General features: G+C 35.5%; 1 protein-coding gene across 1 annotated transcript in view; it reads left to right on the plus strand.

Annotated features, from left to right (window-relative positions):
* Window positions 1–25,393, plus strand: part of CPNE8 (copine 8) — a 227,887-nt gene that overhangs the window by 37,677 nt on the left and 164,817 nt on the right. The window contains exon 3 of the mRNA XM_021690383.1: window positions 488–534. Coding sequence (XP_021546058.1) covers window positions 488–534 — 47 coding nt within the window. The remainder of the gene's footprint in view (window positions 1–487; window positions 535–25,393) is intronic.

Consider the following 25,393-nt stretch of genomic DNA (forward strand, 5'->3'; position numbering starts at 1 on the left):
TCCCTTAATCTTTACCCCAAACACTTCATTTCTCTTTTTGTGACTTCCTTTTGTGGTTGACAAGATTTCTTACCTGTTTATAGATATTGAGGGTGGGAGTTGCAAATATTAAATGTAGAGGATGATATGCTCCAGATTGTCCTTCCTGTGATGGTTGAGCATTATGGGTATCTTAGGAAGAGCTTGACTAATGTCTAGTAACATACTGAAATATTTCAAACTGTTAAACTATAGTTTAAAAACTTATGTGTGTCTGTAGTATAATGTAGATGAAGACATTAGCAAATAATTATTTTGTGTTTTTGTGCCTCGGTCTATGCATGTTAGGTTCTAAAGATCTGATACAGCTTTTTGTTTCTTTGCAAAAGTTTTTAGTCATTTGATGTTTTACTAGCAATTTTCTTACAAGAGTAAGGCCAGGAATAATTTATATACATTCATATATTTATAAAACACATTTATATATTTACTTTTTCTTCTCTTACAGTTTGTGTCTTATATGTGCAAGGAGTTGGAAATAAAGAATGGAGAGAGGTAAGCATTAACAGTTTTTAAAATATCATTGCGCTGAAAAATATGGTCTAAGTTACAATTTGGTCAAGATGATACTTCCCTGATTTTAGCTATTTTAAGTTTTCTTCAACCCAAAGGTTGCATTTTTTTAATTTATGAGAGTAATCTTTGTGTTTGTTTTTATTAATCCTCAATGTTTGTCTGATTTATGACCTTGCTGTAGAATATTCTAGCCTTGAAACTTGTATTTCCCTCAGTGTAAAGTAAATTTAATGTGTTGCAATCCTTGCATAATTGAAGGCTAGACGTAGTCTCACTTTTAGAGGTCAGCTGCTGATGGTCATAAAATATTGCCTTAAAGGGTTTTAAGTGTGGTGTTTGATATCAACTATCACCTGCACTTTGCCAGTTAGTAACTTGTTATTTGAAAATAAAGTAGAAACTCAGTTTCCTAATGCAAGCATACTTTGTTACTTATTTATTTGTTAATTGTTATGTTCAGTTAGCCAGCGTATAGTACATCATTAATTTTTGATGTAGTGTTCAACGATTCATTAGTTGCATGTAACACCCAGTGCTCATCACAACACAAACGTACTTTGTTTAATGAAATAAAAGCAAGGAGACAGAATTATTGTTTCAGTTAATTTGTATTCTAGAGTATCTCCACGTTCAAATGGAAGGATGATCACTGGAGGGGATCATATTTTATTTTATTTAAAATAAAAGACATTTCTATCTGCTTGTAGTTGCTGGTTTATCCTAGCAGGTTAGTGCATTGTCTTAATGAGGTTACAGTTTCTGGTGAGATTTCCCTAGTGAGATTTGCGCTATTTGTTGCCATAGATTGCTTTGCAGCCAGCCATTTTACCAGCGTGTCTCAACTGTGAGAAGATAAGAATAGGTCACTGTAATTTAATCTCAAAACTGGCAGAATAAGCCAATTCAGAAGTTGTTCCTACTGACAGTGGGTCAGCGGGATGCTGAGCACCAGGTTTTCATATTTAACTGCTCCTAGACATTTCCATGTGGTTATTTGAGCTTCATTTCAAACTCTACATACCTGATGGTAATTTCATCAGCTCTACCCTATCACTGCTGTGTCTTTGCTCCACATATAGCTGATAACATCACCAGCCAAAATACCAGACTGCGAGTTTTGCAGCCCTCTTGACTTTCCTTCCCACACCTTCTTTATTTATCAGTTATCCAGTGGTGTGAACTCTCTTTTGTTAAAAAAAAAACAAAAAAACAAAAAACTCAAATGAGTCACCTCCTTCATCCAGATCTATGTTATCTTTTGTCTTGTATGTTAGAACATTCTCCTGAGTCCATGCTCCTCTTTCTTGTTCCTCTAATTATTCCTTTGATTATTTTCCAAAAAGATAGGCTGTTTCTTGTCATTTGCTCTAGAGTTCCCTTTCTCAAAGGCCTGGGGCAATCCAGGGGAACTGCTGACTGACCATAAGAGTCAAGCTAGCTGGGGATGAGCACTTACCAGGAGTGTTCAGAAAATAACATTACTTGGGCACCTGGGTGGCTCAGTTGGTTAAGCGACTGCCTTCGGCTCAGGTCATGATCCCGGAGTCCCTGGATCGAGTCCCGCATCAGGCTCCCTGCTCAGCAGGGAGCCTGCTTCTGCCTCTGACCCTCCCCCCTCTCATGTGCTCTCTCTCTCTCTCATTCTCTCTGTCTCAAATAAATAAATAAAATCTTTAAAACAAACAAACAAACAAACAGAATCAAAGTTAAAGTCGACGGGAGTTTACCAAGTCTACAGCCAGGGAAAGTGAGCTGTGATTTAACTGGGCTTGTGCTATCCTTCTGTGAAATAATGGTTCAGGAAGAAACAATAGCCAACGAGTAAGGGCCTTGGAATGAGCTTCTTTGATCAGAAGTGAAATTAACCCTGACAAGGGAAATGGGAACATGAGACCCACATGAGCTGGCCACACCACAGGGCTGGAGTGTGAAGACATAAGCTGTGATGCTATTTCAGAGAAAAGAAAAAAAAAAAAGAGAGAGAGAGAGAGAAAAGGATCAGGATATGAATGTTAAGAAGGGAAACCAGGGGCGCCTGGGTGGCTCAGTCGTTAAGGGTCTGCCTTTGGCTCAGGTCATGATCCCAGGGTCCTGGGATCGAGTCCCGCATTGGGCTCCCTGCCCGGCAGGGGGTCTGCTTCTCCCTCTGACCCTCCCCCCTCTCATGTGCTCTCTCTCATTCTCTCTCTCTTAAATAAATAAATAAAATCTTAAAAAAAAAAAAAGAAAAAGAAAATAACATTACTTGAGGGACCAATAAAGGAACTGAGATAAATATTCATAAGGTATGGGACCAGGCATCTGGGCCAATGCAGATCCCTAGTGATGAGGCTTTCCTATTGCCTATGCAAGATCTTTTATACTCACTACCATTCTCAGCCCTTCAGATATATTGGCCAATTTATTGTTTGCACAATAACCTTAAGAAGTGATGCCATTATAATCCTTATTTTACACATGAGGAAACTAAAGCACAGAAAGCTCAGGTGACAGGACAAACGTTACCCAGTTATAAATAACAGAGTGGGGATTCCAGCCCTGGCCATCTGGCTCCAGAGCCTCTGCTGTTAGACCACCTTGCTTTGCAGAATCCTGACCTGATCTCAATATTCACATCTGGTTTTGTTGATGGAAGGAAATTCTATAAACTGGTTTTTGGGCTTTATTCTTTTTTTTTTTTTAAAGATTTTATTTATATATTTGACAGAGAGAGAGACAGCGAGAGAGGGAACACAAGCAGGGGGAGTGGGAGAGGGAGAAGCAGGCTTCCCGCTGAGCAGGGAGCCCGATGCGGGGCTCGATCCCAGGACCCTGGGATCATGACCCGAGCCGAAGGCAGACGCTTAACGACTGAGCCACCCAGGTGCCCTTTTTTTTTCTTTTTTTAAAGATTTTAGTTAGGGCTTTATTCTTATTTAAGCTTGCCTCTGAATGAGAGGAAAGGATGCCTACTTTTCAGGGAAAATAGCATAGACAGAAAACAATATTCTGCTTGTTTATTTTTTTTCTCCTTGAAGGAGTAAAAAGAGTTAGTAAGAGGAAGTAATACTCAAAGGGGATATAAAAACAAAGTAGAAGTTGAGAAAGTGATGAGAAATAGGACCCAGAGTTATATAGTGTGGATAGAAGCAGATGGGTAAAGATGAAGAGAAACCAGTTAAGAGGCAATTTTAATAGACAGCATTTCAGAAGAATTAAAAGTGTTAGTAACTGGAGAATAGTCTGGAAGAATAGAAAGGAAACACCAGATGCAAGAGATAAGCATTCAGGAGCTAAAATCCATTGTATTTAGCGGCTAATTGAACTTGCTGGATAAAGGAAAGGTGTGAAAAAATTAAACACATTGTATATATTATTAAATCGCCACAAAACCATTTGAGAAAGACAGTTTCCTTATTTTGAGAGTCAGGTGATGTAGTGGTTAAGGGTGTGCACTTGACCTCTCAGTGTCTGTTTCCTCATCTGTGATGTGGGAAATGATAATGATTCTAGCTCATACAGTGGTTGTGAAGATCAAATGTGAACCACTGATAACAGTGTCTGGCGCATAGGAAATATTATATGATTCAGGATACATTGGGACCCTAAGAGATCAAAAAGCTTTTATAAGGATAACAAAACTGGTAAGTGGCAGGTAAGTAAATTCCTGCATTATAAAATTCTGTAAAATTCATTGCATAAGCCCAGCAGTTGATGGGGAAGTGACCTACAGGATTTACTTGGCCTCAAACCTAATATGAAGCAGTGGTGTTACACAGCTGCTAAAAAGCTAATGCAATCTGAGGACGCATTGATGGATGTGCAGTGCTTACATCAAAGAAGATAATGCTATTATGTTGAACTACATGAAATTGTCATTTTTGTAGGTCAAAAATGGTTGAGTGTTGGCAATTTCATGTGATTCAATCAAATACTATTGTATTTTGCTCTGGTGGGAGGAGATCTGGAGTGTTACTTTTCAGCTCTCCATCTGAGACCATCAAAATGCCCACTATGTATTTTAGGAGGGCTGCCATCTTCAAGAAGGGGATAGAAGCTATGCCATATGAATAAAGAATGCTGAATCTAAAAATTGCAAAGACCCTGACTCGTCATAATAAATATCTTCATACTCTTAAAAGTATTTTCATTTAGAAACGGGAGTATACTTACTTGATACTGAAACAAAAAAGGAAGAAGCAAAAAATTTGGCTCAGAGGATGGAGAGACAAAGAGACATTGTTTAAGCCACTGGGAGGAAGACTTTTTTTTTTTTTTAAGATTTTATTTATTTATTTGAGAGAGAGAGAGAGAGAGAGAGACAGAGCATAAGCAGGGGGAAGGGCAGAGGGAGAGGGAGAAGCAGACTCCCTGCTGAGCAGGGAGCCCATCCTGAGGCTCGATCCTGGGACTTTGGATTCATGACCCCAGCCGAAGGCAGCCGCTCAACAGACTGAGGCACACAGGCACCCCTGTGAGGAAGACCTTTGTAACACAGAGTATCCCACAGTGGAATGGGTTTCCTAGAACTGTATGCTGGCGCTCTAGTGGACATCCTGTTTCTGGAAGTATTTAAACAGGGGATGGACTAATTCATCAGGAATGAAGTTGGACTCAGTTCTAATTTCCTTACAAGTCTGCTTTTTTATGAGACTAGAGAGTTCCAAAGAATTTTCTAGTCATTTTTTCAGCTCTTCTAATTAACTTTTAAGTATTGAACATTATTTTACAAGATAACAGCAAAACCACTCTGGTAACTACTCTCAGGATATTTGGAATCAGACAAGTAAAACAATATTATTGATGCTTTATTAATAACTTTAAATATATCCACCCATTTATCAGTTTAACATATTTTTGAGTGCCTGTTTTGTAGCTGTAGTGGTGGGTAAGATTTTAAAATAGACCGTATTCTGCTTCAAGGAGCATACAATATGGTTGGAGAATTTTACCAGCAACTCCAGTGTGTCTTACTATCACTGTACTGATTTAGGTGTCAACACTGTATCAGTAATATAGTGGTTGTATTTGTTTTTGAATTTAGCTGTAGTCCGGAGAAGTATGTAGTTACAAGCTATATGATTCTGTGTTCTGGGATGAGTTACCTTTAGATAGTTAGGAGTAATAAAAAAAGAAAAAGAGCTTAAACTATGTTGAAACAAATGCTCCAAATAAAGAGATAGAAAAAATATTTAAAATTGATTTGTAGTCGAAATCTGCAATTTAAAAATTATATCTGACACTGTTAGAATTACCTGCATGTCTTCTATAAGTTCTAATGATTGTGAATTATCAAGAGCTCTTGAAGTAATTGATCTTTTAAAACTAAAAGTATATTTCAGTGCATAACAATTTTGGAGCTAGAAATGATACTTAAGTGTCATGAATGATGAAAATATGCAAACCTCTTAGTGGCAAGTGGAAATGGCAAAGTATTATCCTTGAGGATGCACACTTAACTTTGAGAGGTTCTGAAAATGTTGCAATTAACTTATTTGAGTTAAATTTTAGTTATACATAGGTAATCTCTTTTGTGAATTACTCTTAAACATTTAAAATTATAGAAATGGTTTCAAATTCCCTAAGTTAGTATGTGATGAAAAAAAGCAAACTGAAGTTTATGTAATCCACAGCGATCATAGTTTGACAATAATCTACTGCCACATGTTGATTACTATGGTTTAATGTTGTCTCTGCTTCTGAACCATTCCTCTGACACTGAGCTGTTTTAACATTTATTCATCTCCATACTGAATCATTTATGTATAATATATGAACACACAAACATATTCAGAAAGGATGAGAATATTGTTCATGAATGGTACCTTACCTATTGGACTTTTCTAAACTTAACTAGAATTTCCACCTTGCACCATTAAAATCCCATAATTTCTATATCTTTCTCATGGTCCTTGTCACCTTCTACTTTATATCATTCAATAAACATCAAGGTCTTTTTTGTGAACTTACTCTCTTATTATATGTCTCAGCTTCACTTTTTAACTCAGTGCTCCTTAAGGTCAACCTTCTGCACTATGGCATTTAGGATAGGGCTCTGTTCTTAGAAAGTGCTCAGTTAATATTTGCTCAAAGGATAAATTTGAGGATACCCTCAAATATAGGCACACACATAACTCTCATGGTTTCAAAACTTACGAGTTGGAAGAACCCCTTTAGATTATTTGGTATGAATTTCACATTTTTCAAATGAGAACATTTGTGTGGTATGCTAACTAATTATGAGATCCCGGTGCTCGTTCTGCTGCTCCCTATCATAACTTTAACTACATATTTTGGAATTTGAATTACAGCATCCATTGAAAACATATATACCTCTTGAAGCTTAGGGGATACTAGTTTCATTCTCTCCTTCTTGTCCTGTAGAAATACTAGAGTGAACCAGCTAAAGTTATTGATACAGAACAGGAAGCTCCCCACAATCTTTAGGCAGGCCCTGTTGCTGAGGCCCTGAGGAGGGTCTTGCATGGCTACTGATAACTGCCTTCACTATTGGATTCATGCTGCAGAGCAACTGAACATTTCTGTTGTGTTTAGTTTTCTTTTCTCTTTTATTTTTTTTTAAAGATTCTATTTACTTATTTGACAGAGAAAGAGAGCACAAGTAGGCAGAGAGGCAGTCAGAGGGAGAAGGAGAAGCAGGCTCCCCGCTGAGCAGAGAGACAGATGCGGGACTTGATCCCAGGACCCTGGGATCATGACCTGAGCCAAAGGCAGACGCTTAACCTACTGAGCCACCCAGGCGTTCCTCTTTTCTCTTTTTTAAAAAAGATCTTAATGACAGAATACTGCTAAACATTCAGTCTGCAGAGATTATATTCTTCTCATAGACATTTGAAGGATTCTCACAATGTGTATCATGACTTCTCCAATGAGATTCATTGAGGGGATTGTAACAGAAGACATTGGAAGTTCTCTTACAAGAACACTTGTGTGGTATGTGGTTGAAATCAGAGGGGGAGACGAACCATGAGAGATTATGGACTTTGAGAAACAAACTGAGGGTTCTAGAAGGGTGGGGGGTGGGGGGATGGGTTAGACTGGTGATGGGTATTAAAGAGGGCACGTTCTGCATGGAGCACTTGGTGTTATATGCAAACAATGAATCATGGAACACTACATCAAAAACTAATGATGTAATGTATGGTGATTAACATAACATAATAATAAAAAAAAGAAATAGAAAATTATTTTGAAATACCAATATCTTCTATGGTATGTATAGTCAGTCTTAAGGCATTACTATTTTAGCAAAAATATTTTGTGTGCCCCTCAGGAAAATCCTCTATACATCTGAGTTCCCAAGGTCAACCATCCTGGTTTTGGAAAGAGACCTATGAACCTTGAAATTTTTTTGTTTAGAAAAGGACATGACGTAGTTTTGCAAATATTCCTAGCTACAGATGGTTAGAAGCTGTGGCTTAATTTAAGTTGTCCTTTCTTTATATGGCTCAGTTAAAGTCTTTTAACTCGGGACGCCTGGGTGGCTTAGTCGGTTAAGCGTCTGCCTTCGGCTCAGGTCATGATCCCAGGGTCCTGGGATCGAGTCCCGCATCGGGCTCCCTGCTCCGCGGGGAGCCTGCTTCTCCCTCTGCCTCTGTCTCTCTCTCTCTCTCTGTCTCTCATGAATAAATAAATAAAATCTTTAAAAAAAAAAAAAAAAAAAAAAAAAAAAGTCTTTTAACTCTATGAATATTCTGTGACCAATTGAACGGGAATCATAGTTTCAATAGAACTTTGCTGATTAATACTTGAAAAACAAATCCAGAGTAATTTTGGTCTCTTGAGTTATTTTTTTTCCTGTTCTTATTTTTTAATTTTTTCCAGCTTTATTGAGATCTAATTGATATATAACATTATGTAAGTTTAGAGCATACAATGTAGTAATTTATGTATATATATTGCAAAATGATTACCAAAATAAGGCGAGTTAACACATCTATCATCTCAATATGATTGTGTATGTGTGTGTGTGTGTGTTGTGGTGAGAATTTTAAAAATCTACTCTCTTAGCAGCTTTCAGATACATAATATGGTATTGTTAACTATAGTCACTATGTTGTACATCACATCTTCAGAACTTATTCATCTTGGGACTGGAAGTTTGTATCCTTTGACCACTTTTGCCCATTCCCGCCACCCCTGGCAACCACTTGTCTGTCCTGTTTCTATGAGCTTGATTTTTTTAGATTCCACATATAAATGAGATCATATAGCATTTGTCTTTCTCTGGCTGACTTATTTCACTTAGCATAATGCCCTCAAATTTCATCTATGTTGTCTTGCAAATGGCAGAATTAATTTCCTTTTTATTATGGCTGAATTTCTGTTCTGTTTTTAATATACCTTTTTATTGAAATAAAACATACTTGAACAAAGGGGAAAATAATACAGCACAATAATTTATTAGATGTGAACACATCCATGTAACCACCACCACATCACAAATAGAACCTTCTACAATCCAGCAATTCTGATTTTGGCCTTCTCTCCTCCCAAATTAAGCAACTATCCTGACTTACAGCACTATAGGATAATTTTTTCTATTCTTAAGCCTTATATAGATAGAATGATATAGTATATATTTATTTGTGTCTAGTTTCATAACTCACAGTTATGCTTTGGAAGTCTATCCATGTATGTGGTAAGAGTTTGTTCATATTTTTTGCTGTATGGTTTTCTATTTATGAATATACCCCAATTTATTTATCCATGCTACTCTGGATAGACATTTGGGTTCCCAGTTGTTGAATATTATGATTAACTGATTAGAACATTCTTATACTTATCTTTATATATTTATTATTCTTATTGTTTGTATATATGTAGGAGTAAAATTTCTAAGCCATAGGTTATACATATTTTCATTTTTAAAACATTGAGATATAATTGACATATATTAGTTTCAGATACAGCATAATGGTTCTATTGTCATATGTTGTGAAATGATTACCACAATAAATCTCATTAACGTCTATCACCACACAGAGTTACAATTTTTTTCCTTGTGGTAAGACCTTTTAAGGTTTATTCTTTTAGCAACTTTCAAATATACATTCCGTTGTTACTAACTATAGTCACCATGCTGTGCATTATATCCCCATGATATTTATTCTATAACTGGAAGTTTGTACCTTTTGACCTTCTTCACTCATATTTTTCACTCCCCACGCTTGCCTCTGGTAGCAACCACCAGTGTGTTCTCTGTACCTATGAGCTTTTGAAATTTATTTTTTATTTATTTTTTAAATATTCTACATATAAGTGAGATCATACAATATTTGTCTTTGTCAGACTTATTTTACTTAGCATAATGCCTTCATGGTCCACTAATTTTGTCACAAATGGCAGGATTTCCTTCTTTTTTTATGGCTGAATAATATTCTAATACATATGTATTAGACTATATACAGATGCATAGATATAGATATATATCTATTTATATAGAATATTAGGATATTAGATATAAAATATTATATATAGAATATTAGAATATATTTCATATATATGTATCACCTCTTCTTTATCCATTCATTCCTTGATGGACACTTAGGTTGTATCCTTATCTTGGCTATTGTAAATAATACTGCAATGAACATGGGGGTGCATATATTTTTTGAGTTGGCATTTTTGTTTTCTTTGGGTAAATACCCAGAAATGGAATTGCTACATCATATGATAGTTCTATTTTTAATTTCTTGAGGACCCTCCATACTGTCTTCCACAGTGGTTGCACCAGTTTATATTCCTACCAACAGTGCACAAAGGTTCTCCTTTTTCCATGTCCTCACCGACACTAGTAATTTCTTGTCTCTTTCATAAAAGCCATTCTAACAGGTGATATCTCACTGTAGTTTTTATTTGCATCTCCCTGATGATTAGTGTTGTTGGGTACCTTTTATTCACCTATTGGCCATTTGTGTGTCTTCTTTGGAAAAATGTTCGGATCCTCTCCCTATTTTTTAATTGGATTGATTTTTTTTTTTTTTTTACTGTTGAGTTAAATGACTTCTTTATATATTTTGGATACTAACCCCTTATCAGATACATGATTTGCAAATACTTGCTCCCATTCAGTAACTTGTCTTTTCATTTTCTTGATGGTTTCCTTTGCTGTGCAGAAGCTTTTAAGTTTGATGCATTCCTATCTATTTATTTTTGCTTTTGTTGCTTTTACTTTTGATGTTATTGAAAAAATTATCACCAAGACCTGTGTTTGTTGCTTACTGCCTATGTTTTCTTCTAGGAATTTTATGGTTTCAGGTCTTACATTCAAGTCTTTAATCCATTTTGAATTAGTTTTTGCATATGGTATAAGAGTTTCATTCTTTTGCGTTTGGCAGTCCAGTTTTCCCACCATTTACTGGAGAGACAGTCCTTTCCCACTGTTTATTCTTGGCTCTTTTATTGTAAATTAATTGATATGCATAGGTTTATTTCTAGGCTCCTTATTCTGATCTATTGATTTTTGTATCTATTTTTATGCCAATACTATACTATTTTGACTACTGTAGCTTGGTAATATAGTTTGAAATCAGTGATTGTGATGCCTCCATTGGTGTGCATATTTTCATTTTCAGTACATACTGCCAAATCATTTTCCAGAATTTTCCATCTGCCATTCTCATTGCAGAGCATTCTTGTTAATGCTTTCTGTTATAATAAGTCTTTTTAAAGTTTTCCATTCTGGTTAGTGTGCAAAGGTAACTTGTTTGGATTTTAACTTCCTGATAATGTGGCTGAGCATCCTTTGGTAGGCCTAATGACCATTTGGCTATCTTTTATGATGCGCATGTTCAACTGTTTTTCCTATTACTGATTTTTAGGAGTTATTTATATCTTTAGGATAAGAATTTTTGTTGCTTATATGTCTTGCAAGTGTCTTGTCTCCTTTTGTAGTATGGTTTTTTACTCTCTGGGCTGTGTATTTGGGTGAACAGAAATTCTGAATTTTAATTTAGGTCGACAAAGCAGTCTATTCCTTTATGAGCTATGCTTTTGTTTAAGGAAACTTTCTTATTTTGAAGGTCATGAAGATGTTCCCAAGGTTATATTCTAGAAGCTTTATTGTTGTAACTTTCATATTTAGATTTACACTTCCTCTGAGATTAATTTTTGGGTATGGCTTAAGGTAAAATTTACTTTGATTCCATATGGCATCTAATTGACCCAGGAGCATTTATTAAAGAGATTTCCTTTCTCTACTGCATAGTCATATCACCATTATCGTAGATGAAATGACTGTATATGTGAGGGTCTTGTTAGGTTTCTACTGCGGTATACTTTGTTTTAATAACTCTGTTTCAATAACTAAATCTGGTTGTTTGTGCTTTGTAGTTTTTTTTTTCCTTCAAGATTTTCAAGGCCAAATGTTAGGATTTTTCTTTTCTTGTAAAGAACCGGATATAAATAAGGGCTGCGTAAATATTTTAGGCGAGGTGGCCCTGTGGTCTCTCTAGCCATTGTAACATGAAGCAGCCATGGACAATATGTGAACGCTAGATGATGGCTATGCTCCAATGAATCTTAATTTATGAAATAGGCAGCAGGCCAGATTTGGCTCAGGGACTGTAATTTTCTGAACCCTGTTCTAGAATATTCTTAGGCTTTTACTTTTCCACAGAAATTTTGGAATTTATTTGCTACCTTACCCATATACATATATATGCACATGCACACACACACACAGACACAGTATGAGATCTGAGATGGTGTTGAAACTGTAGATAAATTTCAGAGAATTGAAATATGTAAAATAGTATGACTTACAGTCTATGAATAGGGGTGCCCCTCTAATTATTTAAGTTTTCTTTAGTTTCTTTTAAGATGTTATAGTTTTTTATGTAGAGCCTTTGCATATCTTTAGTTGGATTTAACTTTAGTGATTTAATATTTTTTATTTTAATGTAACTTATCATTTTTCCATTTTTATTTTTTATTGTGATATATAAAATATAATTTAGTTTTTGGATAATAACTCTGAAGTGGCATTGCTCAACTTACTAATAATGGTTTGTGGAGTTTTAAAAGTTTTCTGCATAAACTATGCTGATCTGCACATTAGAGTTTTATTTTTTTCCTATCTAATCATGGTATTTTTTGTGCTGACAAGTCTTGTTCAGTGTAGAATAAAGGTGGTGATAGGAAGCATCCTTGTTTTGTTCCTGGTCTTAAGGGTAAAGTTTTCATGTATGCATCCATTGAGATGATTATATTATTTTTCTTTATTTTGTCAATGTGGTGTGAATTACATGTTGGGTTTTCAGTTAAAATAAATATATTTCTGGAATAAAACCAACTGATTCATAATGTGTTATCTTTTAAATATATTGGTTGCTATGCTTTGCTAATACTTATTAGAATTTCAAATTTATGTTATGAGTGATACTGACCTATAAATTTTCTTTCTTGTCATAGACTTCAGATTTTGTTGTTTAGGTTAGGCAGGGCTCAATAAATGTGCTTGAAAGTATTTCCACTTTTTCTGTTCTCTGAGAGAATGTATGAAAGGTTATATCTTAATTAAAATGTTTAGAAAATTTTGCTGCTAAAGCATTCTTAGCCTGGATATTTCTTCATGGGTATTTTAACTTCAGATTCATTTCCTTTCTTACATGTATGTTTACTCAATATTTCAATTTCCTCTTCTGTCAGTTTTGTGTGCTGTGTTCTTCTAAGAATTTATTAGCTTTGCCCAAATTCTCAAGTTTATTGGCATAAATTTTCTTGTAATACACTTTTATGATATGTTTAATTTCTGTATGATCTATAATGATGCTCTTTTTACTTTCTGGTATTAATAATTTGCATTTTCCCTCTTTTTTCCCCCCTTGATCCATCTTGGTAAAGGTTTATCAGTTTTATTAGTCTTCTCAAAGAATTGATATTTGCCTTTATTGGTTATTTAGTTTAGTTTTTTAAGATTTTATTGATTATTGCAATTATTTTGTTACTTTTCCCCACACTTTGGGGGTTTAATTTGTTCTGTGTCTAAATTCTTGATTTAGACAACAACATTTATTTCTAGTCATTTGTCTTTTTTTTTTTTTAGATTTTATTTATTTATTTGACAGAGAGAGACACAGCGAGAGAGGGAACACAAGCAGGGGATGTAGAGAGGGAGAAGCAGGCTTCCAGCTGAGCAGATAGCCTGATGCGGGGCTCGATCCCAGGACCCTGGGATCATGACCTGAGCCGAAGGCAGATGCTTAATGACTGAGCCACCCAGGCGCCCCTCTAGTCCTTTGTCTTTTCTACTATATGCATTTTAGGCTATATATATATATATATATATATATATATATATATTTTTTTATTTTTTTTTTTTTTTTTTTAGAGGAGCTTTAACTGTATCAACAAGTTTTGGTATGTTGTACTTTCGTTAGCTTTGAGATTCAAGGTATTTTTTTTTTAATTTTGAAACTATCTTATATTTACAGAAAAGTTGCACATATAGAAAGAATTTTTTTTCCTTTGAACCACTTGAGAATAGGTTGCCAACATGATGACCCAATAGCACTTGAATACTTTATTTTCTTTTTAAATTTTTTTTAAAGATTTTATTTATTTTTTGACAGAGAGAGAGAGGCAGAGGGAGTGGGAGAGGGAGAAGCAGGCTTCCCGCCGAGCAGGGAGCCCAGTGTGGGGCTCGATCCCAGGATCCCCAGATCATGACCTGAGCCGAAGGCAGACGCTTAACGACTGAGCCACCCAGGTGCCCCGCACTTGAATACTTTACAGCACAAAGGACATTCTCCTCCATAACCATAATATAATACTGAGACTTAGGGAATTAACACTGACATGTTTCTACCATCAAATCCTAAGACCCTATTCAGTTTTCACCAGTTGTCCCAATAATGTGTTTTAAAGCAGATGGATTCCATTCAGAAGTACATGTTGCCTTAGTTGTCATTTTTTGGGGTCTTTTTTGATCTTGAATACTTCCTCAGTCTTTCCTTAACTTTGATGACCTTGACACTTTTGAAAATTGAAAATGAAATGTCAGCTACATTATAGAATTTCTCTCACTTTGATTTAGTGTGCTATTTTCCCTCATGTGTAACTTTGGATGAAATATCATAGGGGTGATACTGTGTGTTCTTCTTGTTGTATCCCATCTGGTGGCACAGGGTTTTGATGTGTTCCAGTTTTGGTTAGGTTAATTTTGATCACTTGATTAAAGTAATGTCTACTAGCCTTCTCCACCAAAAAGGTACACTCCTTTTTTTGTAGTTAATATTTTGGGAGGAGACTCTGGGAATTATGTTGGGAAGGTAGTTAATGAGAGATGCTTTGAGAATATACAAATATGTTTCCTCACTAGACTTTTAATTTATTCATTTATTTTATAAGTGTAGACTCGTGGTTTCTTCTTTTTCTGTGGTTTTATATGTTACTATTGTTTATTTTTGGGGCTCAAATTTGACAAATGGGAGCACTTTCAAGTTGGCTTCTGTGTCTTTTAAAAGTGCCCCAGTCAAAATACAAATCAAAACCACAATGAGATACCACCTCATACTGGTTAGAATGGCTAAAATTAACAACTCAGGAAACAACAGGTGTTGGAGAGGATACAGAGAAAGGGGAACCCTCTTACACTGTTAGTGGGAATGCAAACTGCTACAGCCACTCTGGAAAATAGTATGGAGGTTCCTCAAGAAGTTGAAAATAGAGCTACCCTATAATCCAGCAGTTGCATTACTGGGTATTTATCCAAAGGATATAAGCATAGTGATTCGAAGGGGCACATGCACCCCAATGTTTATAGCAGCAAGGCACAATCGCCAAAATGTGGAAATAGTGCAGATGTACATTGACAGATGAATGGATAAAGAAGATATATATACACATATATATACACAATGGAATATTATTCAGCCATCAAAAAGAATGAAATCTTGCCATTTGCAATGATGTGGATGGAACTAGAGGGCATTACGCTAAGTAAAATAAGTCAGTCAGGGAAAAACAAATACCACATGATTTCACTCATGTGGAATTGAATAAACAAAACAGATGAACATAGGGGAGGGAAGGAAAAAAAATTAGATGAAAATTGGGAGGGAGGCAAACCATAAGAGATGCTGAACTCTAGGAAACAATCTGAGGGTTGCTGGAGGGGAGATGTGTGAGGGGATGGGTAACTGTGTGATGGGCATGAAGGAGGGCACTTGATGGAATGAACACGGGGTGTTATATGCATCTCATGAATCACTACATTCTACCTCTGAAATTAAGAAAAAAAAAAAAAAGTCTACTTAAAAAACAAATAAATAGGGCGCCTGGGTGGCTCAGTTGGTTAAGCGACTGCCTTCAGCTCAGATCATGATCCCAGGGTCCTGGGATCGAGTCCCGCATCGGGCTCCCTGCTCTGCGGGGAGCCTGCTTCTCTCTCTCCCACTCCCCCTGCTTGTGTTCCCTCTCTCGCTGTGTCTCTCTCTGTCAAATAAATAAATAAAATCTTAAAAAAAAAAAATAAAAGTGCCTTTGCTCATTCTTTTAGCAGTTCCTTACTTCTGGAGGCAAGATGTTTAGGGCTTTTACTCTTTCTCTGGAAATATTTCTTAAATTCTACTTTGCATGATATTGAATAGTTAATCTGGCTTTCTTTTCTTTGATGTTTGCACAGTCTTTTTTCTCCTGGACTTACTTTTAATTTTCTTGTGTTTTTGTATTTACAGTGTGTTTCTTGTAAGCAGCAGACACTTGGGCTTAAAAATACATCTACGTCAATAATATTTATCTTCTTTGAAGTGTTTAGATTATTTACAATTAATGGAATTGCCAATATATTTCAGTTAAAATCATTTTACTGTTTCTTTTTTATTTTTTTAAATTTTATTCATATATTTTAAATTCCTTATCTCTCATTTCTTTTCTTCTTTGGATTTGACAATAATTTTTTTAGCATTAGTTGTTTTTCCCTATATTAACTTGTTAGTTTTACTATCTTTTACTATTCTTAGTAGTTACCCTAAAGAGTTCAACATATGCATAAAAGTTTCTTGATATTTTAGAATCTGATATGTTAGTTTTGTTACAACTTTCCAGAAAATGCTTAGTCCTAAAACGTTTTAGCTTATCTCTCCTCCCATGTTTGGTGTCGTTGTTTTGGATGTTAATTTTGTATATAATATAAACACACAGGATAGTTTATTATAATTTTATATCATCAATATTCTTTTTTATTTTCCATATGTTTACTCTATTAGGTGCTCTTCATTTCTTTTTTTTATTTTTATTTTTATTTTTTTTTAAAGATTTTATTTATTTATTTGACAGAGACAGAGATAGCGAGAGCAGGAACACAAGCAGGGGGAGTGGGAGAGGCAGAAACAGGCTTCCTGCCAGTCAGGGTGCCTGATGTGGGACTCAATCCCAGGACCCTGGGATCATGACCTGAGCCGAAGGCAGACGCTTAACGACTGAGCCACCCCTGCACCCAGGTGCTCTTCATTTCTTTGTGCATTTGTATGCTATATGCATTTTAATTCTGTCTGAAGAATTCCCTTTAAAATTTATGTTGGTGCAATTTTGCAGTTTTGTTGTCAATAATTGTCTCAGTTGTTTTTATGGGGAGATGCTCTTATTTGGCATTCACTTTTTTGTTTATTGGAAACAAATACAAAAAATGAAAACCTTGGTGAATTATTAGAAGGCAAACACCCATCTACCATTAACAAGGTCAAGAAATAGATCTTTGCCAGCACCCCAGAGTTTGTTTCCATGGACCTTCCCAATCAGAGCACTCTGTTTTCAAAGACTAATGATATGTGTGTGTGTGGGGGGGGTGTGTTTATGGTTTTATTATCCACTTTTCAACATTATAGTTTAGTCTTGCACACTTCAAAAAAATGTTGTGGTATTTTCTCTTTCTTTTAGTCTATAGCTTTCCCTCCATTCCTTTGTTTTTCTTACAACTTATCTTTACAGAAACTGGGCCGTTTGACGTATATAGTTCCACAGGATATTGACTATGTGCTTAAGGTGCAGTTCATCATGTGTTTTTCTGTTCTTTGTATTTCTACAATTTGACAGATTCTATCAGAAGGTTGATAAGACACGGGTTCAATTCCTTTGGCAAATCTGTTGGTGGTGGTGTAAACTTTCAGTAGGAGGCAAATGATGTCTTGTTTTCCCTCTTTTTTCTGTTAGCAACCATTGACGCTTAGTGCTTGGATCTTTGGGGTTTTTCCACTTGTTAGTTGGAATAATGTTGCATTCTATCAACATTATCGGATCATATTGACATTGCATGCTTTATTTTCTCTCCCTTAGACCTAATTGAGTCTTAGTTCTATAAGTAATGCTCACCACCACTCCATATGTCAATATTTCTGTAGTAATTTTGGTTATCTAAAGCTCAGTTGCTAGTAGATTTTTTAGAAGAGCTCATGGGAATGATATTCATCTTTTTTTTTTTATGTCAACAACAGTTTGTGCCCTTTGAATATGAAGAATATAAAATCTTTTGATTACATTTTCTTTCCTTAGGTATATTAAATGTTATTCATTTGTTCTGTCATAAAACATTTCTGTCAAAAACTCTGAAGAAAATCTAATTTTATCTTTCTTTAAGCCATGAGCTAATGAATTGCAGTTTTTAATACTTGTCTGTTCTTTGTTATGATTTTCTTCTTTGTGGACTTCTGTTATTATATGATGGATCCACTTTGCCTGTATTGAGTATTTGCTACTTTCTCTCCTTTTTTTTTTTTCCCATTTCTTTTTGATTCTTAAAAACAAAAATACTTCTTTCCAATTTCTGTTAAGGTTTTATTCTATTGTGATTACTCTTGCGTCCTTACTAGTTTATTCCATTTCTAAGATGCTGTTTTATTTATTTTACCTCTATTTCCTCTTTGATTTATATCACCTTCTTTCTCTGTATTGCTAATTCTGATTTCTGCAATTCTTTCATGTCTGTATATGTTTTGGCTCTATTTGAAATACTACAGTTTTAATTTGGCATTTGATTGTATCTTTTGGCATACTTTCATGTCCTGTAGAGATATTATTCTGTTCTCTAATCTCTCTTTTTTTAATGGTAACTTTGTATGTAATTAGACCTTGAAACCTTTAATTTTCCTGAAATTTTAATGAAATCTGGGTTCAGATAGCTTTTCTAACTTCACTAAGCTCCTACTTCTGTTCGGTTGTGTAGTCTTCAAAAGTATGGCTCATTGTTGCTGAGATTTCCTGGTTTTGCTTCTCTCCCCATTTTTAAGTGGACTTGCTTTTTTTCTTTGTCACTGCTTGTTCCAAGCAAAAGTTAGGCTCACATTAATTAACTTCCCTTCTCTCTAGCATTGGGCCTTTCAGCTCTTGGGTGCCTTTGCATCTCTACAATAGTATCAGACAATAAAGTTTTGTGTTTTATCCACTACCTTTTCTGGTTCTCCACTGGAATGTTGGTCTGTTACAAGTGACTGCTTTGGAGCTGGAGGCAGAAGTCTTCATGCCTGTTAATTATTGCTGAATATTGTATAAGAAAATTTAGCGATATCCTTGAGGCTTTGGATGATTTTATATTTCTCTAGAGTGGGTTTACTTTTGCTTCTGGGGAGATAACTAGGCTGGGAAACGTTTATCTTAAGTCAGTTAAAGATTTGACTCCCTCTGAGCTGAGCTTCATTCTTCTTGAGGATTGCTCTTCTGATTCATCCGGGGTAGCCTCATAGGGTCCCAACTCAAAATTTTTGTTACCTTATTTTTTTAATCCCTCAATTAAAAACAACTTAAACATACTGACAAGTGGAAAGAAATATAGAGTGAACATGAATATAACCCCTTTGATGATTTTTAAAAACTCCGTTGTCTCTCCCAGTTTGATGAGACCGTGGAAATCAGTTTGGTTTGCTTCTTTTTCTTTTCTTTTTCTTCTTCTTCTTTTTTTTTTTTTTGCCTACCACAATGTATTTATTTTAAACATTGAAAAAATATTTTAAACAAAATTTTCATATTGAATATGCAATCTGATAAGTCATTTTTGCTTTTACATTACTATATTTTCTTTTTTAAATTTAACTTAATTTTATTATGTTACATTAGTCACCATACAATACATCATTAGTTTTTGATATAGTGATCCATGATTCATTGTTTTCGTATAACACTCAGTGCTCCATGCCATATGTGCCCTCGTTAGTAACCATCACCTTTTTCAAATACAGCGCCCCTTTTGGCTTCTCTTTTCTCCAGGTTTTTGGTTTCACATGTATAACTTTTTGTTAGCTCTCTGGTGCCTCCAAAAAGATTATTTTATGTTTTGTCAGATTTTTCTAGTTGTTCTCAGGGCAAAAGTTGGTCTGAAACAACCTGATCTGTCATTGACAGAAGCAAGTTTGTTCTGATCATTTTTGAATGAAAATAATTCCCAGACTTAGCTTTGCAATGTTTCTGTTTTCCTGCCAAGTTCTGAAAAAAAAAAAAAAAGTGAATAAAGCTCACAAAAACAAACATTGAGAATTTAAGAATCTCAGTGCTAAACCTATGCCTAAAGGTCTATTGTATAGAATGATTTTAGGAAGGGGACAAAGTATGTTGCAAAATCTTATGAAAGGCAGTAATAGAATGTAATAATTCTTAAAAAAAATCTGGGAATTATTCCTTTGGAGGATTTTAAAGATAATGATCAAAAGTTAGTTTTGAGTATATGAAATTAATAATTGCCCACTTTCTAATGAATGTGCATCAACAACATTATTGTGCATCTGTGGCTAGAACTGCTTTTAAGTATTCAGAGACTTCAGGGTTGATGTGAATACATTTCTAAGTTTATTTTCAATTGAATTTAGATAATAACCTAAATAAAACAATTTAATTTAAAATAATAAAGTAGATTAAAATAATAATCTACTCAGTTCATTTAAAAAATATTTTTGTCACATAAATGAAAACCTAGCTGATACATGATAAAAATTAACCCATATTCCCCATTAAGGACCTCCCTGATAAATTGAGTCCATTTTTTTCCTTCACATGGTAAAACATGTCATTAATCACAGAATTAATAGTAATACTTAAAATATTGTTATTTTTTAGAGTATGATATTATATTATAATGTTTTAACCAAGGTTTTAAAGCACTATAATTTTAAAAATTGGTGGAGTTTAGTATTTTCAGTATTTTCTTTTCTTTTCTTTTAAATTTTTAAATTACTTTTTAAAGATTTTTAAAAATTTATTTATTTGTCAGAGAGAGCGAGCGAGCACAAACAGGGGGAGCGGCAGGCAGAGGGAGCTCCCACTGAGCAGGGAGCCCCATGTAGGGCTCCATCTCAGGACCCTGGGATCATGACCTGAGCCGAAGGCAGTTGCTTAACTGACTGAGCCACCCAGGCATCCCAATCCTTTCTGCATTTTATGTGTGACCATTATAGGGATGTGATCAAGGTGTCCTTTTTTTGTTGGTTAATGATTTATGTTCATTCATAAAAACAGAAGATCCTAAAAAGTGAATAAAAGTCACGTATGTGAAATATCCTTTTTCTTTCTGTGTGTGAATTTACATTCACATCTACATCTATAATGACATCTCAGTGATCCATAATAATTTAAGACCTGGATAAAGCTTTCAGATTTTCCACTTGTCTTTTTATAATTAAGTGAATTTCAAATCTTTGATACGTAAAAAAAGAAAAAAAAATTATTGGATAATGAGTTACATGACAAAACTGTATCTCTTTCCCTCAGAGGAGGAGGTCCATGGATTTTCTGGTAATCTAAGTGTTTAATTTTCAAGAGGAAATGTGTACAAATAGTGTTGTGTGTGTGGGTGTGTGCTTGTGCTTTGTATTCTTTATGCAAGTTGGATATGTATAGTCCTAAACTGAGATTTTTTATTGAATTTATCTTAATAATCTCTTTGTAATACTCAGTTTATCTAGTCTTCCTGGCTACTTTCTGGAGACCATGCTCTGTATATCATCAGCACTAAGATATAATTCTTATATAATAACCAAATTACAAATGTGCACTTGTCCAGATGACATTTTTCTTCATCACTTTCACTTCAGTTGACCCATGAATATGACCTGGGTGGCTGTTCTGGGCCTTCACAATATATTAAAACTTTCTGAACATTTTTATCAAAACAGAGTTCATCTGCCTGGTGCCATAAATAAATGAATGTTCTTCTAGTACTGCTCCTCTGAACTGCTCCTCTGAAGCAGTATAACAATTAGTTGATTTAGAAATCAGGAATATTTCCATTCTATCATTTTCTGCAGGATTTGTTCCTGAACTGGAAAAGTAGATATTTATCTGATTAGCTCAAGCATAAAACAAAAGAAAACTCTCAGACTTGATTGTGAATTGTTTATTTTTTTTAAAGTTTTACAAGAAACAGTGTTTTATGTTCCAATAAAATTAACAGTTTACATGCTTTTTTCAAATGACTGAAACTTTCACACTTGTTGAGTAAAAGAACATTTTCCTCACATTTTTCTCATTATGGGATGATGAAACTTAATACTGTATAATTATGTAAAAGAGCTTGACTGTCCACATATTTGGATATGTTCATTGTGCCAGAGATTACTGTAATCAGCTTTGTAGGTACTTCTGACAATTCAGGATAGTTGATACTCAGAAGAAGACTTTGTAGGATACAAGTTGCAGTTCTTTCAGATGTAGCTGTTTCTGGGTATATACCATTGATAAATGTTATTAATAATTGACTTTCCTTAAAATTTTAATCCCCTCTGATCTACATAGAATTATATGCAACTGTCCATTTTCTAAGGAATTAGAAATTTCTTATTTGGTAGTGTAACACATTAGCTGAGACAAATTTCATTTCAAGTCAAAAAGATTAATCATTTGGTTGATAGCTAATATATTCCAGCCTCTGGGAAAGAACCAACATATTTCCCATGAGCTAAACTAGATAATGTATCTGTGGTTTCTTATTATTACCAGTTTTCATTTTTCATAACAGAATGAATTAAAAAACAGTAACACTGCTTAAAGTTTTATATTTTTAATTTTTTTAAAGATTTTATTTATTTAAGAGAGAAAGAGAGAGACAGTGTGCACAAGCAGGAGGGAGGGACAGAGGGCAGGGAGAGTGGGGGGGAGAGAGAATCTCGAGCAGACTCTACAATGCGCCTTGTGTGGGGCCTCATCCCATGGTCCTGAGACCATGACCCTAGCCAAAACCAAGGAGACGCCCAACCAACTGAGCCACCCAGGTGCCCTTGTTTCTGATTTTAAAAGTAAAACATACTCATTGCAAGAAATTAGCAAAACCCAGAAATACATAATAAAAAAAATTAGAAGATAATTTGTACATTCTGGTATACCTTCCTCTATTTTTATCTCTCTCTATATAAACATATATTTTCATCAAAATTGGTATTATACTGTATATGATCTTTGATTCTTTTTTCTTTGAACAATATAGATGTCCTTTAGTTAATCATTTATTCAATTTTGTACAGGTGTAAATCAAACAGGTATGTATGTCTTGTGCCTTCATGGAGCATACTGTCTAGTGAGGGAAATATAAAACAAATAAAAGTATAATTACAAAATATAAGTTTTATGAAGGAAAAAACAGGTGCTATGAAGGAGAAAAATTTTAGGGATGCGGGCCAACATTAGCATGAGTATTTAGAGCCAGAATGCTGACATTTATTTTATTTTTTTTTAAATTTTTTTATTGTTAGTTAATCACCATCCATTACATCATTAGTTTTTGATGTAGTGTTCCATGATTCATTGTTTGCGTATAACACCCAGTGCTCCATTCAGTACGTGCCCTCTTTAATACCCATCACCAGGCTTACGCATCCCTCCACCCCATCCCCTCTAGAACCCTCAGTTTGTTTTTTCAGAGTCCATCGTCTCTCATGGTTCATCTCCCCCTCCGATTTCCCCCCCTTCATTCTTCCCCTCCTGCTATCTTCTTTTTTTTTTCTTAACATATATTGCATTATTTGTTTCAGAGGTACAGATCTGTGATTCAACAGTCTTGCACATATCACAGCACTCACCATAGCACATACCCACCCCAGTGTCTATCACCCAGCCACCCCATCCCTCCCACTCCAGCAACCTCAGTTTGTTTCCTGAGATTAAGAATTCCTCATATCAGTGAGGTCATATGATACATGTCTTTCTCTGTTTGACTTATTTCACTTATTCCAGTTCCAACCACATCGTTGCAAATGGCAAGATCTCATTCCTTTTGATGGCTGCATAATATTCCATTGTATATATATACCACATCTTCTTTATCCATTCATCTGTCGATGGACATCTTGGCTCTTTCCATAGTTTGGCTATTGTGGACATTGCTGCTATAAACATCAGGGTGCACATACCCCTTTGGATCCCTACATTTGTATCTTTGGGGTAAATACCTAGTAGTGCAATTGCTGGGTCGTAGGGTAGCTCTATTTTCAACTTTTTGAGGAACCTCCATACTGTTTTCCAGAGTGGTTGCACCAGCTTGCATTCCCACCAATAGTGTAGGAGGTTCCCCTTTCTCTGCATCCCCGCCAACATCTGTCGTTTCCTGACTTGTTAATTTTAGCCATTCTGACTGGTGTGAGGTGGGATCTCATTGAGGTTTTGATTTGGATTTCCCTGATGCCGAGTGATGTTGAGCACTTTTTCATGTGTCTGTTGGCCATTTGGATGTCTTCTTTGGACAAATGTTTGTTCATGTCTTCTAGAATGCTGACATTTAAATAGAGGCTTAAAAGATGAGAAAAATCAGCCAAGCAAGAGTGGGGTTACTCACATAGGTGCATAGGCCATGGGATGGAAAGGATTTGGTGAGTAAAGGGATCTAAAAGAAGGCCAGCTGGCTGGGGTGAAGAGAAAGAGGAGATACTGGCCCATGATGAAATCCCAGAGGTAGAAAGGAGCCAGTCCTGCAGACAAAAGAAAAGAGGTTTTATTTGAGGTATTATGTGAAGCCATTAGAGACCTTTTGGGAGGTGAAATTGCATGACTGTATTTACACTTTTCAAAAGATTATTCTGGATGTCCTACAGAGGAAGAATTGGAGGGAGAACAAGAGGACACAAAGATGTGAATTAGGAGGGCCCTGAGGTGGTCCATGAGAAAGCTGAAAAGCTTGAAGTAAGCTGTGGACAGGAGATCCAGAAAGAAGGAGACAGCTGGAAGATGTGTTTGAGGTTGGAATTGCCAGTTTATGAAGTGGTGATGAATAGGAGTTGGTGGGTTAAAAAGAAGGAGTTCAGAAGGATGACTCCCATTTACAGCCGAAGGAACCGAGAGGATGATGGTGTTGTTTATTGACAAGGTGTAGACTTGGTAACACCGGGATTGGGGTCCTTGTTGTGGTATAAAATAAGTATTTAAAGTTCGATAATAATTCTGAGGAGCCTGTTAGACAATCACATGTATAAGCCAAGAAGGCAGTTGTGTGCATCAGCCCAGACTCAGAAGTGAGTCTGGGATGATGCTTGCATTTGGACATTACCATCATGTGGATAGGATTTAAAGTCAGAGGAACAGATAAAATAATCTAACAGAAGAGTAAAGATTGACAGATGAAGATGGCCTAGAACTGTGCTTTGACAATGAGAGATTGCATGCCTGAGAATCTAGGAAGGGAAGAGAAACAGGAGTGTGGTGTCAAAAGTAAGAAAAGACTGCTTCAGAAAGGAAAGAGAGGACAGCCATGCCCCATGCTGCTGAGCAGTCTAGTGTGAGAAGGGCCGAAGAGTGACTGACTGCCGGATTTTGCAATGTGAAGGTTACTGGTGATATGGTCGAAGGCATCAGGACTATGTGTGGGAAGGCATATTGTAATAAGTGTTCATAGTATGTAGATGATTAGCTAAAATTTTAATGGCTGCCT

This window comes from Neomonachus schauinslandi, chromosome 5, assembly GCF_002201575.2.
Source record: "Neomonachus schauinslandi chromosome 5, ASM220157v2, whole genome shotgun sequence".
Taxonomy (NCBI): Eukaryota; Metazoa; Chordata; class Mammalia; order Carnivora; family Phocidae; genus Neomonachus; species Neomonachus schauinslandi.